The 19,191-nt window shown below is 29.6% G+C and overlaps 1 protein-coding gene across 4 annotated transcripts in view; it reads right to left on the minus strand.

Moving 5' to 3' along the window:
- The window catches only part of LOC142332122 (fatty-acid amide hydrolase 2), a 138,071-nt gene that overhangs the window by 25,159 nt on the left and 93,721 nt on the right, over window positions 1–19,191 (minus strand). For all 4 annotated transcript variants that reach the window (XM_075378386.1, XM_075378380.1, XM_075378370.1 and 1 more), the window contains exons 4-7: window positions 14,770–14,987; window positions 10,702–10,813; window positions 4,182–4,345; window positions 1,653–1,799 (exon numbers count right to left, since the gene is read on the minus strand). In XM_075378386.1, coding sequence (XP_075234501.1) covers window positions 1,653–1,799; window positions 4,182–4,345; window positions 10,702–10,813; window positions 14,770–14,987 — 641 coding nt within the window. The remainder of the gene's footprint in view (window positions 1–1,652; window positions 1,800–4,181; window positions 4,346–10,701; window positions 10,814–14,769; window positions 14,988–19,191) is intronic.

The following is a 19,191-nucleotide window of genomic DNA, read 5'->3' on the forward strand; positions in this document are numbered from 1 at the left end:
AGAATTTAGTTTCATGAATGCATATAATCCTAGAACAATATTACCTAAAATCAGTTGTTTTATCTGGGTAGAATGGCTATTTTCACTATTCTGAGAGCAAATATACTAAAAAGTTGAAACTTTGTACAGAAAAAGATTTAAAACATTTTTTAGTCAATTTCAAGACAGAGTGGTCTCTTGAATGAACAAACATTACTGTATGACCTTATGTGAAATACAGTAACCAATTTTTTATAACTTTCTGGAAAAACTTTATTTTGTTCATCTATCATTTTACTAATTTAAACAAAATTCCAGTTATTTTTTCAGAATAAAATTTAAATATACTTTTAAAATTTTAAATCTGATTGTCAAATAAATGGCCTTTGTTAATGTATCCAAGATATGTTTTACGCTACCTCCTATTCTGACAAAGATCCTTTTTCATGAATAGTCACAAAAACTTTCATTCCGTAACCATCCCACAATCTTTCTTACAGTTACATAAATTTAAAAAATCTGTATGTCATTTATACTGCCTGGCACATCCATGTTATTACTCAGTCATGAATACTGTAAAAATCACTAAGTTGTAACTACAAAGATGTTATCAACGGAAAGTAGTGTCAATCTTCTAATTTCAGAACTATACACTGTTGATATTATATATTGTGTTTATCAGGAAACTTAGTTTCGGCTTTTATCCTTTCCAAACAAACATCTTTTATACTTTTATCAGTCATATTAATATGAAGTAGATAGAAAAGAATAAATCAAACAGGTAGTCTAAACAGTGACTAGATTCATAAAAAAAACAATGAACAAAGAACAAAAAGCATTAAAGAATTTTACACACTCTAAAATAGGCCTTCCAGAAGCACATAAAAAGTGTATTTGTAGTGGTGTGGGATGATTTAATCCTATCTAGACAACATAATCTTCTCCAAACCAGCTCTGATTACAGTAATACATTAATAAAAATGTTTAATAAGTCCTCTAACATCTCCTACCTCTTCCTTCTTCAACCTTTTATTTTTTTTACAAACATGAGACCAATAAAATAAAAATTAGGATGTGTATTAGGAGTAACATGTCATATTGTTTGTTACATCCATGGTTTACCTTAAGAATCTTTATTTTATGTTTTCATGAGATGCTGCTTATTTGTTCTTCTAGGATACTAAAAGTAATATTAGGTGATATTTTTTTTTTTTGAAATAGCTTATTCTAAATTATTTTTTAATAATCATTTTGTGATTTTAGAATATTTGTTTTTAGGGAATAGTATTAAAAAGTCATACAACTTAATAAGAAATTAATAAATGTAAATTCGCACATTACTGAGGGTAGTATTTGAAGTCTATTTTGAGCAGTGGTTAGAGAACAGATTTAAAATATTTTAGGATAGTTTACGTAAAAGACAACACATAATAGAGATGGTAATTGAAACAGAACTAGACAGACTGAATGACAGTCATCGAATCATGACATATGCCAAATATCTATTTAATTTTATTTACATAAAAGTAATACACAAGTTTGTTTCTAACCATCGCTGATCTGAAATGGTGAACTTTTGTAAATCTTAGATGAAGGAACTAAAAAAAATTTTTTTTACTTATTATCAAATATTTATCCCAGTAATTAATTTTATACACAATTGTTGTACTCACCTTTTTAGCTATAATTCCATATTTTGTTTGCAAAACATTGATAGCTTTTTTCATTGCAGCTTTCATTTCCGAAGACATTTTATCAGTTAGAATTGAATTAGGTCCTTCATCTTCAGCATAATATAATTTTATTTTCCTCAGATCAACCTGAAACAAGAATAAGTATTTTTAATATTAGATGACATACAAAAACTTAATTAAGAAGTATCATATTAAACTTCAAGTCTATAAGATCAATAATAGGTAATGTGTATGATGCAAAATAATTTTGGCTTCACTGAAATGATTTTACTTGAGGTGATATACTATATAGAATTAAATGCCAAAATTTTGTGTCTGCGATCGTTAAATTTGATCTAACTGATATTTTTTTAAAGCACTTATTGAGTGAATTTGATCTTTCTTTAGTTTTTTTTATTCAAAAATACATATAGTCTTAAATACATGCATAAATTTGTGTATATTTTTATTCATTTTTATTTTTTTTGAATAAATTATATAAATAAAAATTTGTCATTACTACTTTCATAATGGTGTCCATACTCATAATTAGATCATTAATATTTCTGTCACTGCAACAGGTTTTTAACATTCTTTTTTAATTAGAAAAAAATGTTAAATATCTTTATCAAAAAAATGAGACTTCATTTGTTTAAAAGTAATTAAGTTATGGAGAACATCATTGGAACGAGCCAATCTGAATTACAAGTAGTTTTCACTTCCAACATAAGAAACAAATAATTACACTAAAATAGAAAAAATATCAAACACTGAATATTCAAGTTTCATTACTAATAATTATTAAATACTAAATACTAAATTATTATAATCCATTATATTATATTTAAGATATAACAAAAGATGAATTTTATAAAATATTAAATCAGAAGAATGTTGACTAAATATAAATAAAAATTTATGAAAATTTGTATTTATTTCTTAAGAAAAGTATTTTTATGAAACTATAGAAAGCTTGTAGTTAAAGAGTTGTTCAATTGTTTCAATTTGAAAAAAATTACACTTTTACAGTTTTAAGTGATTTTTTTTTAAAATACTATATTTATTCAAAAATAACACCCCCTCAATTGTAAGGCCATCCAAGATGGTGAAGAAGAGGATAATGATGCAAGCAGCAGTAACACTGACTAAACAACTGTGTTTCAGGTAATTAAAACACAATACCACACTTTTTGCATTGTTGTTAAAATAAAGGTAACTGGTTCGCACTATAAATTTGTAAGTCATTCACTTCTGTTTTCATACATACTGGTACCTGTGAAGCTGAACAAAGCTACACCCCTGATGTCAAATAACATGCATCCTCAAATAATACGACTTTTTTATCTGTATAACTTACAATAATTAGTGTTTAATAAAATATATTAAATTCACAGCTCAGTAATACAGTTTTTCTTATTTTCAGTTTCTGAAATACCTGTTTGTAAGACCTGCCTCAAACATAAAAACCTCCCAAATTTTGGTGTGTAATTGTGTTAAGAAAAGGGGTTCTTATTTTCAAGTAAATACAGAAATAGGTTCTTGTTTCAAATTAACAATTGCCCCTTACTTAAAATTATTTAAAACAATTATGAATTTAAAATTTATTTACATTTATGAAGTGGATTTCATAAAAAAGTGAAAAGGAAATGAAAACTGAAAATGTCTTGTCAACCAGCCAAATGAAGAAACTGAAAAGTAACATTGCTTTAATCATACAATAAAAATAAATAATTTAAGAGGAATCATATATGTACACTTAGACACTTATACAAACCACTACATATACCTAGACTGGTTTTTTTATATATGACCATTGAAAATGAGAAATAAAATAATAAAAATGTAATAAAATAATAGAATATTATAAAAGAAGAATCTGGAACCAAATAACAACTCTAATATTTAAATTAATCAAGATTTGAATATATAACTGATTATATAATTAAGTATATAATTAAAATAATCAGTAATCAAAATAAAAATTAAAAATAACAGAAACAAGTACAAAACAAAATTATTTTCCCTACTTTTGATAACTCAACCTTTTTTACTGTTAAATTTTTACACATTTACTGTTATAATTTGTGTGCTACAATTTTAATAATGAACAATAGAATATTTATAAACACTGAATTTTATTTTGATCTGATGGATCTCACATCTCTCCTTTAAAAATCCAGAACCATCCACTTTAAAATTACTTTGTGGAGTTGAAAGATAATCTATTATGAAGACACTATGACAGAAAACATTATGCATCATGGTAAACTTACCATGATTATTTTCCAATAGTACTTACTTAAGATAATTTTTCCAACATAATGTAAGGCACTCAGGCATATTCTATTATGGTGTACCAGTTTTGGCTATGATAAGAGATCTTTTGAAGTTTAAAAAACACATGACTGTTTTCAATAGTATTGTGTCCAAAATTACAATGTCATTTTGAAAATTAGCTATGCTAGCTGAGTTGAGGAGGTATTTCAGGCTTATAAGTTGCCCTGCCAATAAAACACTTTTAAAACTTACACTCTCATGAAGCTGCAATTGTTTACGCTTTGTGATGTCCGGAATAATTGTTCCAAGTACAAGTGGTAAATCTTCTGCAAAGCGGCACATAGGTCCCAAAGTAAAATATTTATTCCAGAATGTATCTCCAGCTGTAGGTATATGACCTCGGTTTGAAACAAATCCTGCAAAAAGGGAAAATGAAATATCTCAAATGAATTAGTGCATATCTGTTACATTCTTATAATATATACTATTATATAAAGACAAACTTACCAGTCATTGGGATTTATTAATTTTTCATTTAATGACTAGGCAGTTAGATGTTTCCACATTTAGTGAGTGGGAAGCGTCATTAAAGAGTGATAAAATACCTACCTTAAAAGAACTAGTTCATTTTCTGGAACAAAGGTGTCAAGTTCTGGAGGCCATTGAGGATCGGCACACAGGTCCTAGGCGTTCCATACCTGTTCGTAACTTTCAGAATGTGAAGAGTAAACATATTTCAAAGGGTTATATATCAGTTAATCATGTTTCATTAAACAAATGCCCAATATGTGAAAAAACACACGCAATACATTCATGTGGAAATTTCCTGTCTCTGTCTATATTTAACGGAGAAAAGGAAGTAAAATGGTTGAAGTTATGTTTTAATTGTTTGTCTGGAAGGTATAAGAGTCGTGATTGTACAGCAGGCACATGCAAACTGTGTAATAAAAAGCACAACACATTGCTACATTTTCCCGAGTCACAAAAAAGTGGAAATGTAGGTCAATCGACATTACAAGGTATGAATAATGCAGTGAAGGGAGATACTAGTCAAACAAGCATTGCTTCTCAAAAAATGTGGTCTCACATTTAAATTCAAATCAAATAAACTCTTCCATTTTATCAACTGCAGTTGTGACAGTGTTAGACAGTCAGGGATCCTCACACTTATGTAGAGCATTGTTGGATTCTGGCTCTCAATAGAATTTCATTAGTGATAGAATGGTGAAGCGGTTATGCTTAAATACGACTAAAAATTATACAGAAATTAGTGGCATAGGTCAATCATTGGCTCAAACTACACAAAGCACCCACTGTGTAGTGAAATCTGAATTCAACACATTTTCTACAGCCGTAGATTGTAGTTTTGAAAAATATCACTCAACAACTACCAGCATTTTCAATGTTAAAATCTAAAGTGGAAACTCCACCCAATCTACCATTGGCAGATCCTGAATACTATAAGCCATCTAACATTGACTTGCTTATAGGTGCAGAACACTTTTTTAATCTATTATATGATGGGAAACTGATGCCCATAGGAACTTCATTAATACTTCAAAATACAGAATTTGGATGGGTTACTGCTGGCAAGGAGGCAGCATCAAGACCTACTAGAGTAGTACTTTCATGCAATTTGTCTGTTGAAGAAAAAATTATTATTATATTCAACAACTGCAACCATTTTGGAAATTAGAAAAAGTTAATCACATTCCTCATCATCAGTTGCCTAGATCAGAACTAGAGTCTGAAAACTATTTTAGGGTAACAGTATCTCAGGACAAAAACGGCAGGTTTTAGATTACCAGTCAAATCTAAAGATGAATTAGGAGCATCTAAAGAGACTGCACTGTGATGATTAGAAGCACAAGAAATACGTTGTAGCAAAAATCCATTGTTAAGGGTGTTACTGCACCTTCATGAAAGAATATTCTGAATTACGGCACATGGAGCTATTGTCAGAAGATGCAGATGAACCATGGCAGCCAGTGTACTATTTACCACCCATGTAGTTGTTAATGAATCGAGTTCAACAACAAAATGAAGGGTTGTTTTCGATCAATCATGCAAAACCTCAACTGGAATCTCTCTCAATGACATTTCTGTAGTCAGACCCAAGGTTCAAGATGATTTGTTTAATATATTAATAAGGGTCAGAAAACATCAATTTGTTATTATTGCAGACATTAAAAAGATGTATTGGCAGGTCAAGGTCCACGAGAGTGACAGGACTCTTCAAAGAATTTTATGGAGAGACAACCCAAACCAGCCAGTTTGACAACCAGCCATTTGTCAGCCAGCAAACCTTTAGGCTGACAACCATTACATATGGCACAGCATCAGCACCTTTTCTCGCAACCAGACAACCAGGGATGACTCACTACCAGACAAGTTTCAGCAGTTCTGGAGAAATTTCATAAATGAGCTTCCTGCACTTCAGTTAATACAAATTCCTAAGAAGTTGTTTCCTTCTATCACATTACATACTGAGTTACACGGGTTTTGTGAAGCATCTGAACTAGCATATGCAGCATGCATCTCTATGTGCAAAGTAAGTCTTCAAACAGTGGAGTGACTGTGAAACTCGTGTGTGCAAAATCCAGAGTCGCACCCATTAAGAAAGTGTCCATACCAAAACTGGAGTTGTGTGCAGCATTATTATTGGCACAACTAGTGAACCAAATCGTTACAGCGTTAAAAATTAAGCGGTTAAAATCTAATCTGTGGTCAGATTCAACATTTACTCTTGCGTGGATCAACTCTTCTAGTCATCAATGGAAGACCTTTGTAGCAAACAGAGTGGCTGAAATTCAGGAGCTTAAAGGTTCATGTGAATGAAGAAACGTTAACAGTGAAGACAATCCTGCAGATCTTGTTTCTAGAGGGGAGATGCCTGGTCAAATACAAGAGATGAGCATCTTGGTGGAATGGACCAGGGTGGTTAGTCGAAGATAGGCGTAAATGGCCAGCTATAGCTATCAAGAAGAGAGAGTTAAAGAGGAAACGGGCATCAGCGGTTTCAGAATCAACTGAATTTTGAACCAAATTTTCATCTTTGTTACACTTGCAAAGATCAATAGCGTATTGTTTGAGGTTAAAAATTAAAATTGGAGTTACTTTCTGTCTTCAAGTAAAGTAAATAAATAAAATATAATGGCAATACATATGTAAATGTTAATATGCAGATGTTCTTATCAGTCGTTTTCAAAACCTTTATTGTTTTAAAAAGTAAAAAAGTCAGTGTTGTTGATTATATGTTTGTCTCCTTGCCTGTACTTCATTAGTACCCTTGAATTAAAAACATAAGATGAATCTCACAATTAAAATAAAAGTAATATTTTTGTAAAAATTTGTGTCCAAGAATTTCATTAATCAATTATCAAATCAATACTTTTTTATTAGATTAAAAAAAAATTGAATATGAACTTTATTATTTTCAGGCAATTATTTTACAATATATCATTATTTAAATAATCATTTATTATCAAATCATTTCTTTGTTTTATTAGATTAAAGAAAGACTAATTCAAATAAAAGAAGTACACGCTCCCAGAAACAGAACATAACATTGCATTTAACAATTTTTTTTTTTTTTTAAGTATTCAAAATCCAGGTTAGGGCAATGGAGGTTAGGATCAGAAATATTAATATGTTCAGTTGTTATATAAACTTAACAGTGATTCATATCCCACTGTAACAAACATTTCCTGCAGAAAGATCACTGAAATATCACTAAAAAATAAAAGAAGACTGAAATTTGGGAAAATCAGCAGGTTATCAGTTCACCTTTGATCCAATGTTTTGAAACGTACCACTGACATTAGCATGTTAATGAAAATTATGTAGCAATCTTATGTAATCTTTTTCATTTGTATTGTGTCAAGGATTAAACTTAATAAAAAAATAAATATACCATATTCAGGTCTATTATTAGTATTAAGAATAATATTGATTAATTCTTATTAACTTTCCAGCTTAAGTCTATAACTTAGTATTAGTTTTTCTTTCCTATTATTACATCAACGAAAATATAACCATTATCTAATAGCTGTTAGATAATAACTTTATTATCTAATGAAATATTGGATTATACAATAAAGCAAACATTGCCTAAATCTATAAGCAATTTCTTTTTCTCCACTATACTCATTTTTAGCTCACGATTTATAAATTTAGACTAATAAAAATTACTTATTTCAACAACACTAACATAAATCAATTTGTTACAGAGCTTTTTTTTTATTTCTTGGGATGTACTTCTTAATTCACTAAGATGGAGTTACAATTATGTTATTTGTGAAATGAGAAAATCACAAGACTGTTGTAAGTTTTTTAATGAAGCTATTAGATTTGTTGTGATCTAATTCCAAAATAAGGTTAATACTGCTCAGATGCATTATGAACATTACGAGCCATTTAGTACGAAAACGTAAATTTTTATGTAAATATATAGTAGTGTTATCCCAGTATAAAATGTCATCTCATGTGGTGTTAAGATAGCTATGATTAGTATTGAATAATTGGACAAAATCTTTTAGAGCAGAAAAATAAAAAATAACATTACACAAGTATATAGCATCAATATCCAAATTTTGAAGAATGCTTTATCATAAAAATTTTTGAGGTTCAAGTACATAAAGCAAAAATATGATTAACATAAAACAGAATGAAATGAAGAAAAGCATCGCAGCAGTAAACTGATGATGGCAAATCCCTCAAAAAATGTCAATAATACTGTTAAGTATTATGTGGTAAAGATTTCTGTTCATTTCCATAGGTCATAAAGTATTAAACAAAATAATTAAGGAACTTATTTATATCTGTGATCATTACACTTTATGGCAAGAATGGTTGGAAAGAAATAATCTTTCAACCCCTTTCCAGTCACTGAAAATATTTCTCATTTAACCAATTTTATTTTGTTTTTATCAGATTACTATGACAAAATGAACGCAAAGTCTTTGGTAAATATCACTGTGTAGAAATAATCACTGGTATACATTACTGTCGATAATACTGGTGTCTAAATGATCTTAATCACAGTATTTGCATATTTTATTGTTATGTGTTATTGGGGTATAGATTTAAGGTTCATATTCGTTATCATTATTATTTCTCAAGTTAAGTATTTAATCTATTTGGAAGTTATTTATTTATATATATTTTTTTGTTATTGTTTTAATTATTTGTTTTGTATAATATTATTTGCTGTATAACTGACTATTCATGTTTTATTCTGTAAGAAAAAGTAGCTAATAACTGTAACAAAGGTTATAGGAAGCTGATTTTTAACATGAAAAAGTGTGTTTATGTTCATTTATAATAATACCATAATCAAGTGGCTGGAATATAATTTTATAAAAAAAGGGATGAAGTGGAATAAAATTTTGTGTAAAGAAAACTGCTACTTTTGCATTTCTATCTTAAGAGATGGTTTCTTTTAATACATATGAGTATATAGAACAAACAAAAATGTACCAAAATTTATATTAGTCTGCTGAAGAAAACTCATCTCAGAGCCCCCTTAAAACCCAATATAACCTAAAAAAACTTTTTATAGATTGCTACATTGGTTCTCATGTGGTACATAAATAGAACTACTTTAATAAACAAATACTACAAATAATTCACACCAATACATATTTGTGTATCATACACAGAACACTAGGTTAATTGATTTACTTTTTCAATTAAAATCTCCTTGACTCTCAGAAGGATAAAGCTGCGATTTAAGCCCCATCATATTTAAAAATACTCATGTTCTGATTATGGTACTAAAAAAAACCTGATGTGGACATCACATGACTTCCTAGTACGCCTATTAAATTAGATATACATATTTCATGCATTTCATTTGAAAGTGAGATACGATTCTCTAATTCTTTAACAAAGTAGACAGTTACACAATTGCATTGTGGTGTACACCACATTGCATCACACATTTTTGGGGTGTTTGTATCAGCATTTTATATTAGTTTATATATTCATTTTGTTTCACGTTGCTCAAGCAGTTATGAAATATAAGTGAGAATGTGTCAGATCCGTAACACATCAGTTCAAATGCAAATCATATAATTTTTTTTAAATATTTTTTTAATTTAAATATATTGACTTATTAATAATTATTAACCTCTGTAAAAAATTGCTGAATTAAAATGAAAAGCACATAAAATTTTATTTCACTATTAACTTCTGATTATTTTCAATCAGATGTTAATAATTATTAATAAATCAATATATTTAAATCAAAAAAATAAATTAAAAAAAGGGAGATGAATCTGGTTCGAACCGATGTGCCTTCCCTTAAGATCCAAACATTTCATTAACTAAAACTTTATTAAGCTATAACTCTGGAACCTATGGAAATAAGTACCATGATATCATTGAAATGCTCTCAATGTTTATTACTGCAATTAAGAAAAAGTACAAAACCTAAATTTTTTTTGATTTTCAAGTATTTTGTACACTTTTGGTCCAGTTGATTGCAATCAAAAGGGGAGGTGCAAAACTAGATGTTACAACAGTCCTAAATCCAAAATTGATACGGCTATTCATTTTTTAGTTATGCGAGATACATACGTAGATATGTACATATGTAGATACATATGTACGTATGTACGTATTCATGAAACTAGTCAAAGTGGATTCAGGGATGGTCAAAATGGATATTTCCGTTGAAATCTGAAAACCAACATTTTTTGCAATCACAATACTTCCTTTACTTTGTACAAGGAAGTAATAACAAACAGAATTAAATTTTAGCTCAACTCACCAGGTGTTGGCTTATGACCAAATACTCCAGTGTACATTGCAGGTAACCGAATTGACCCTCCAATATCTGAGGCCATCCCTATAACTGAAGCTCCTGCTCCAAGAAGGGCAGCCTACCATTAAAAAAACAATCTTAAGTTAACAAATTGTAACTCAAAAATAAAAATATACACTTTATTAAAAAAAAAATTGTTTCAACTACATTAATAAAAATGAAATTAAGAAAAATGATTTTAATGAACCAAAAGTACTTTACCACCCTTTTGGATTGGGGGGGGACTACTTCTTGGTTAAAACTGCATGAAAGTTTTCCTCATTATACAACTTTAATAAAGCTAAAAAAAAAAATATATATTACTAAAAACAAATTAAATAACCTACATTACTAATTTATGTACCATCATTAATTTTTATGCACATTTATTAGTTATAATTTGGTATTTATAAAATGGTTTTATTGTAAAATGAATTATGAAGAATTGGTGAATTTTATTGTACCTATTAATATTTTAGTGCCTCATCATCTCTTCATTATTATTAATGTTTTATTCCAATATTTGAGTCGCGTACGGAAAAATGTCGTTCCTTGGGTCGATTGCACCTTGGTTCAGTCTGCATTGTGCTGCTATCTGGGTAGGAAACAGTAGAGTTAAAGTCTTTAGTTATTTTATTTGCCACTAGGAGCACTGTGAATATTGTTTTACGCCATTGTGTAAAACGCTACCTTAACAAAAAATTTTTTTTTTTTGTTAAGGTCTGCAAGGTGGTCGGTCAGCTTATGATAAACCCCATGATAATACCTTAGGTCCATATGATAAACAATGGGTTAAAAAGTATTTTTCTTTCCAGGTAATAAAACATGAGATTTCAGTATACAAACCAGATTTAATTATTAACATATCTTTGCATCAGTCATTAAATTTTAGGCTTAAATTTTGGGCTTGTGACAGAGCATCATCTCCATACGCTCTTTTCAATATTGAAAAAGTTTCAGTAGCATTGTCACAGAGTTTAACACAAAACTTGATTGCAAAATGTTGCTCATAGTTAGTATCACTTATTTTTGTAATGCACAACAAAAACTCATTTCATGAAAAGTTTGTTTTTATCTTATGTGACAACAAAATATTAAATACCTAAAAAATACTTAAAAAATATTAAATACTTAAAAATATTAATACCTAATATAAATTAGCTGTTTATATAACCATATGTTTACTAGTAACTTTACAGTGTTACCATTTTGGCTGCAAAAAACTAGTCTCATTACTTTATTTATGTACAAGTAGGTAGAATTATAAATATATATTTAATTTTATAATTAATTTATTAATTTGCACATTTTGTAGCTTTTTTGTTAATTACATCTGAATGTTTTAAGTTAAAAGTATTACATCAGATTTATGTTTCAGGGATTAAAAATCTGTAACTGAAAAATTTAATAAAGAAGTATGGTACAGCAATGATCATATAAATGAAAAAAAATATATATATATATGGAATATATCACAAAGTTCTCCGGGAACTTTCATAATCTATTCTACCTGTGAAAATAATGGAAAAAGTTCATATAAACCTGTCCTAAAATGCTTCATTTGCAAGTTACAGCTTGTTAAAAGATTTCATATGGATTTCAGCTTCCCAATTAAATGTGATCATACTAAAATTTTTAGGACTTTAATTAAGGGGCAGAATTAATAAGTTCTTATGGTTTTTGACCTGAAAATCAAATATAAGAGATCCCAGAGCCATTTCTGCAGTAGTTTTTATCTATCAGCCTGTTGGTTTTGTTAAGACATCATATAAAATTAATTAACTGTAGGTAAAAGTATTTCTAAAAAGAAAATTGGAAAAAGTTACACCTTAAAAATTCAGGAGTTAATTTTGCTCAGCCCTTCATAGTTTCTACCAAAGTAAAGCAGTTTGATATCACTAAAGCCCTTAATACATAAAAATTGTTTTCTTTTAATAACAGAAAGAAGTGATTATTTTTTATATTAATTCATAAGAAACAGCAAATACTGTTGATGATAAGAATTAAATGTTGTATTACATGAAAAATGCCAAGCCTGATGTGTTTCAAACCCAAAAAGCTTCCAAATGAAAGACTTAATGCTGCGATTCTGTAGTAGATGTTTCGTAACGTGGTGAATCAATTAGTTATAATTTAAAAGTATTTCAACCTAAATTTTTTAAACCATTAAAAAAGTAATAAAGAGTAAGACTGATGACATTTTTAGAAATTTTACCCTTTTTAGTGATGAACAATATACATGCATTCGGAAAAACATTACATATCAAAAAAGAGCTTTAGATATACACAAATTTCATTGTTAATGAAAGTGAGATAAGGAAAAAGAAGAAAGAAGTGAAGCTGATGAACCCTTTCAGATTTATTGAATGCACATTTTAAAAAAAAAAAATGCTTTATTATTTTGCTAATAAAATTGAGTTAATGAGTAAATAATTGAGCTAATAAAATTGAGTTGTATGAATGATTAAAAACAAATTAATAGAGTAGAATTGATAAAACTTAGTAATCTTAATGTAGATATCTTTTGTGTTCTTCTCAGAATCTGTTCTATTTTTACTATATAGAACAGTACTTTTAGAAAATTTAAAGATTGCATGGCTATATTCATCTATACTGCAAAGTAAATATATTCATCTAAACTGTACTGCAAAGTAAAAGGTAAAAAGGAGGTGATTGAGGTTTTTGATGCTGCAAGAGAATTTAATTCAGGTTTGATGTGGTTTTTTTTTCTATAAAGGGATTATATGAAGTTGTAAATTAGAATATTACAAAATTTTTGTTGAAAAGATGAAGAATGGTAGTATTAGGGCTCAAATACAAATATTACAAAGCTTAATTCAAAATTTTAAGCAATCTGTTAACAGGCTATTATATTACATTTGTTTGTATGTGATGTGATATGTGTGTGTGTGTGTGTGTATGTGTGTTTAATTATTTTCAAAAAATTAGCTTCCAAACTTGTTTGATCTAGTTATTATGTTATAGAAAATACTTGTGGATATCTATGTGTATGTTTATTTGTGTAACAGATTCTACATAAAGCCTTGTTAAATCTATATATACTGCAATTTACTGTTATACACAAATTACATACTTTTTTAAGCGTAAAAAATTTTTTAAATATAACAAATTTTTTGAAACTTATAAGTTGTTAAACTGATTAAAACTGCAAATTACCTTTAAAAATTAAATTTTTATAAAAACCTTGAAGAGGGTACTTTTACAAAAGTTTATAAACAATTTGATTTATAAAGTTTGTTCTTAATCAAATTTTTTCTATTAAAATTTTACATAAGTATGTATGCTATATTTTCATATGATTTATATTTGAAGTTTAGTTTACATGATATTTTTTAAATATAATTACTAATCTACTCAAAATTTAGTGAAAGCATTATACCTGTACTTTTCGAAAACATGTGCAAACATTTTGCAAACATTTTGATGCAAACATTTTGTTTGCTTCCACATCTTAACTTCAGGATGCATTTATTATAACATAAAGAAATCAGTCAAATGGTTTCCTAGAATGTCTATCACACATTAAGAACTGAAGCATCTAGTATTATAATTATAGATAAATATCTTTTAGATAACTATAAGTTGTGTGTGTAAAAATAAAACGTAATAAACAAGTATAATACGGACAACATTTGAATTTTTGAAGAATTATCTGACAGATATTTTAATACAAAAGATAAAATCAGACTGTATATTCTATCTACTTTATAACCAAGGCTAAGATTCCTTACTTTTATTGTCTAGGCTACAGCAGGTGGCAGTCTTAACAACCTTAATCCTTATTACCTTACAAAATTTGCAATATCATAGGCAATATACATATGTATAAAATATTGCTAGTATTCTGGCAGAATGAAGCCAGATATGGCCACTACGATATCAGTGCCTCCTCGTAGAATTTCTAAACATTTATTTCCATATCAGAATTATATTTTAAAACCCAACAGTCATAATTTTTAAGCATTTTATAAATATGTGAAAGCATATCATATCTTACACAAATTATAATCTTACTTCTCCTCCTGATGAGCCTCCAGGTGAACGTTTCACATCAAACGGATTATTTGTACGACCAGTAATATTATTAAATGTTTCCCAGCAAAGACACAGCTCAGGAGTATTGCTAACTAACAGTACAATTGCTCCAGCTTCCCTGAGTAATCTAACTACATCAGCATCTTCTGTTGCAAAATATTCTTTTACATTACTTCGTGCCGCATTGTTGCTCATACCTGCATCAACATAAATATTTTAAAATGTTTAATTATAATAACATTCTAATACAAAAACTTTTCATTAGATACATATCCTGATCACATTTTAAACTTAATTCACTTAAAAATTTAGGTTATTTTAATAATTTGAATAGATATAATTTTATAACAAATTACATAAGTATTTTCATATAACACACTGTTTAGGAGCTGGAATAAATTACCTGGGTTAGATGGCACATCCATTGTTATCTAACGGTTCCTGAACAGTTATAATATTTCAAAGAATAGCACCTTGGAAATTTAAGCGTGTGAAGTAGTGATAAGATGCCAATGCCTGAAGTTATGTTTAGTCACTATCTTTTGCATATTGTATAAGTTAAACAATGTTAAGTGTAGACTTACTGTACGCTGATGCCATTTATTAGTAGATAATCACCAACAAAGACAATGTCATTAAACATTATTAATATTAAAAAAAATGGCGCCATACTCAATAATGTAAGTGAATAATTATTGACCTACTGCTATATCACAATGAAGTCAAATCCAAAGTACCTATAATTCCTAAACCAATAATTCCCAAAATGTAATGTAATTAAATAAAAATTGTTATAATTTTAACTACTGTAATTACTGTTAGTTTAGTATATTATTATTTAATTTATTATTTTTAAATATCTAATTACTGTATTTATGGCGTAAACATTATATGACAGACGATCAGAAAGTAATTTAAACCCCTCTATGAAACAAGCATATATTTATAAAACAATTTTTTTTTATTGAAAAAAAAACTACATAATTTAATCTATTTTTCGACATAATCACCAACCTTTAAACACTTTTTGTACGTTATGACAAGTTTTCAGTTTCTCTCTCATAAAAATTTCATTCAATTTCCTTCAAACAGTCAAAGTTCGCTTCCTTCAATTCATCATTAGCGAAACACTCCCCTCCCAGGTCTCATTTGAGAGGACCAAACAGGTGGTAGTCGCAGAGTGCTAGGTCAGGGCTGTAAGGCAAATGTGGCCACAAATCCCACTTGAATTTTTGCAGTAACTCCTTTGTCGCATGAGCTGAATGTGGAGTAGCGTTGTCATGAAGAAAAAGACCACCATCGCTCAATCTTTCAAGTCTTCGATCTTCAAGGCTTTACGCAATTTTTTTAAAGTCTCACAGTAAGATTCGGCATAGATTGTTGTTCCTTGAGACATAAATTCACTGTAGACAACTCTCTCAGAATGGAAAAACACTATCAGAATTACCTTTCAAACATGTAGGAATGTTTTCACTTTTTTTGTCTTCATTCATGTGATGCTCATTTAGTCTCAGGAGTGTAATAAAGCACCCATCTATCATCCCCTGCAATGATTTGTTTCAAAGACTGTGGACCAGTCCTGGAATAACATTGAAGAAAAGAAAGAGCAGATGTAAAATGCTTTCTTTGTAGTTATCAGTCAACAAATGTGGCACCTATCATGCACACATCTTACAATAACCAAGGCTGATCATGAACAATCGCACTACCATAACTGATGTTAAGTTCACGTGCAGTCTCTCTAATTTTAATGCCTGTTTTATTTGAAATGATCTTGAAACTCAAGATCATTTCATTCACACGTTCTATGTTATTTGTTGTGTTTGCAGTTGAAGGATGCCCTACAAGCAGTTCGACATGTCACTCACATTTGTTCTTCCATTTCTGAACATGTGGCACCACAATTTTGTGATCATGGGGTGTGACATTGCATTCTCACCATATACCTCAAATATTTGGCGATGAATTTCATAACAATTGTAATATTTGCCCACAAAAATCAGGACTACTGAACACACTTCTATGCTGGACGAGACCTTCAAAGGACACGCCATATTGACAACAACACAACACATGTACTGAATATCTTACAGAATTGCTGCTGGGAAAGCATGAAGACAACATAACCTGTGCTTTCACCACAAGACATTAATATATTCCTTTCAGTTCAAGAGCTCGGCAAGAGTGTAACTTATTTTTTGATCCACCTCTCGTATATTTCATTTCAATAAATAATATTCCACTATTCATCATGGGATCGCCATGTGTAAAGAAAAAAATACTTTCATTTTCACTTTGTATGTTGCTAAATAAAATTAACATAGCCGACAAATGCATTGTGCACCTGCACGCACACACACCATACACACGGGCATACAGGTCATTCAATAATTAAAGACACAAACTGCTCTGGAGCTAAAATAGTTTATTTACTCTGTGTAACATTTTTTTCACTTTTCAACATTACCTCCTGCAATATTAAAATATTTGTCTCATCTCTGAATCAGCTTATTTATGTATGATGCCTACTGCAAAGAAATCTTTGTCTTGATAATGGAGCAATTTAGTACATTTTCTTTAACATAGTCATTGTCGTAAAACTTCAAACCACGTAGTAGCTTCCTTGACTGTACCAAACACATCTAAGTCTGAAGGAGCCAAGTCAGGACTATATGGGGGATGAGGTAGTACTTCCCAATGCAATTTGTCAATGGTTTCTCGGGTTACCTGAGCTGTGTGAGGCCGAGCATTATTGTGAAGCAGAATAATGCATCTGCGCTTAGATCCAGGTCGTTTTTTCATCACAGCTGGCTTAACTTTGTTGATAAACATACCACTGTAATATACACTGTTTAATGTGTGCTGATATTATAGAAAATGTACAAAAACAGTATTGCAATAGATTGTCAACATGATTTTTGTTACTGATGGTTGGGTTTGTAATTTATTTTCTTGACAAGTGGACTCGTGTTCTTTCACTCCATGTACTATTTTTTACGGTTGCTTTTACAGCTTGTTAGTGATAAAGTTATGAACTGTACCAAACTTACTTCTAATTTTACAGCTATAATCTCATCTGTAATTCATCAGTATTCTTATATGAGAGAGTCTATGCAAGTTTCATGCAAAACAATTGAGTTGAAAATTTAACTGGACGTCCAGAACATTGTCAGTCACTGAAGTTTACAGTCATTAAATTTTTCTTCCCACTTAAAAAATTTCTGAGATTCATACAACTCTGTCAGTTTGTTTGGTTATACAAGAGTAAATATTAACAGATTTTACACCTTCAGAAAGCAAAAAACAGATTTTTGCAGGCTTTTCAAATAATTCACAAACTTCATAGGACTCGCCATTGTAAAATGAAATTTTTAGGTTATAAACAAAACATTTTTACTGAAAGAGCTAATCAGAAGTCTTCACAGGGTTACAAACTAACTGTTCTGAAAGTATCGTAACCCTCTTACTCTCAGTTTTGCCTCTCCAGCTATTTGTGTCTTTAATTATTGAATAACCCTCCAATAATCATTTTGGTTGACTTTCAAAACTCTTCTGCAAAATGGTTTAATTTTTTTTTAAATACTCTTTCCAGGTGATCCTTCCCTCTCACCGTGAACTTCAATATTTTATCATAGATACCATTTATTTCAAATCACTCCATAAAGATTTTCTTAAAGTGACTAAATCTGGAGCATTCCTTACAAAATCTAAAAAGCAATTCAACCAATGTAAATTTACAATTAATCTGTTTTACAAAAGAATATTATTACAGAATGAAAATCGATGAGAGCTCTTTTATGGTACTATGTCATGAAAATATTTCAGAATACTACAAATACAAAGCACTCTTTGTTAAAAAAAATGGCAATATGAATGATTATAAAGTAAAATCTGAATGTAACAAATTCAATAGTTATTTTCAACAAGTGTTTTTCCCTCTTCTCATCACGCCTTTATTTCTTCAGTCCAGAATAGACTTTCTTAGTGTGCGGACCTTAGGTCTCGGTCTTCTCTATCTCGTACAGTTGCAAGTTCAGATATGACCTCACCATTTGTGGATCGTTCTCTCTCTCTCTCTCGTCTAGAGTAGACCAAACCTTCACTATGTAACGGCCTATGACTTTTCGCTCTCAACCTTTGTGCTAATATTTTCATCGCATTCATACTCACATACCAGTTGCGGTATTTCTCTGTCGAAATTATCTCTATTTCTACCAGTCAGTGGTTCGTTATTTCACCGATCACTATGTTTTGTTTTTGCCTCATTTCTTTGTCAAGTTTAATCTTCAAATCCTGTATATTACATCTATGCTGAAAGTGCTTCAATTACTACAAACTGCCAGTTCTATCGACGCCGAATACTCTCGAGCTGCTGATTATATTTTCATCGATGCAGAATCT

This window comes from Lycorma delicatula, chromosome 1, assembly GCF_047948215.1.
Source record: "Lycorma delicatula isolate Av1 chromosome 1, ASM4794821v1, whole genome shotgun sequence".
NCBI classification, from domain to species: Eukaryota; Metazoa; Arthropoda; class Insecta; order Hemiptera; family Fulgoridae; genus Lycorma; species Lycorma delicatula.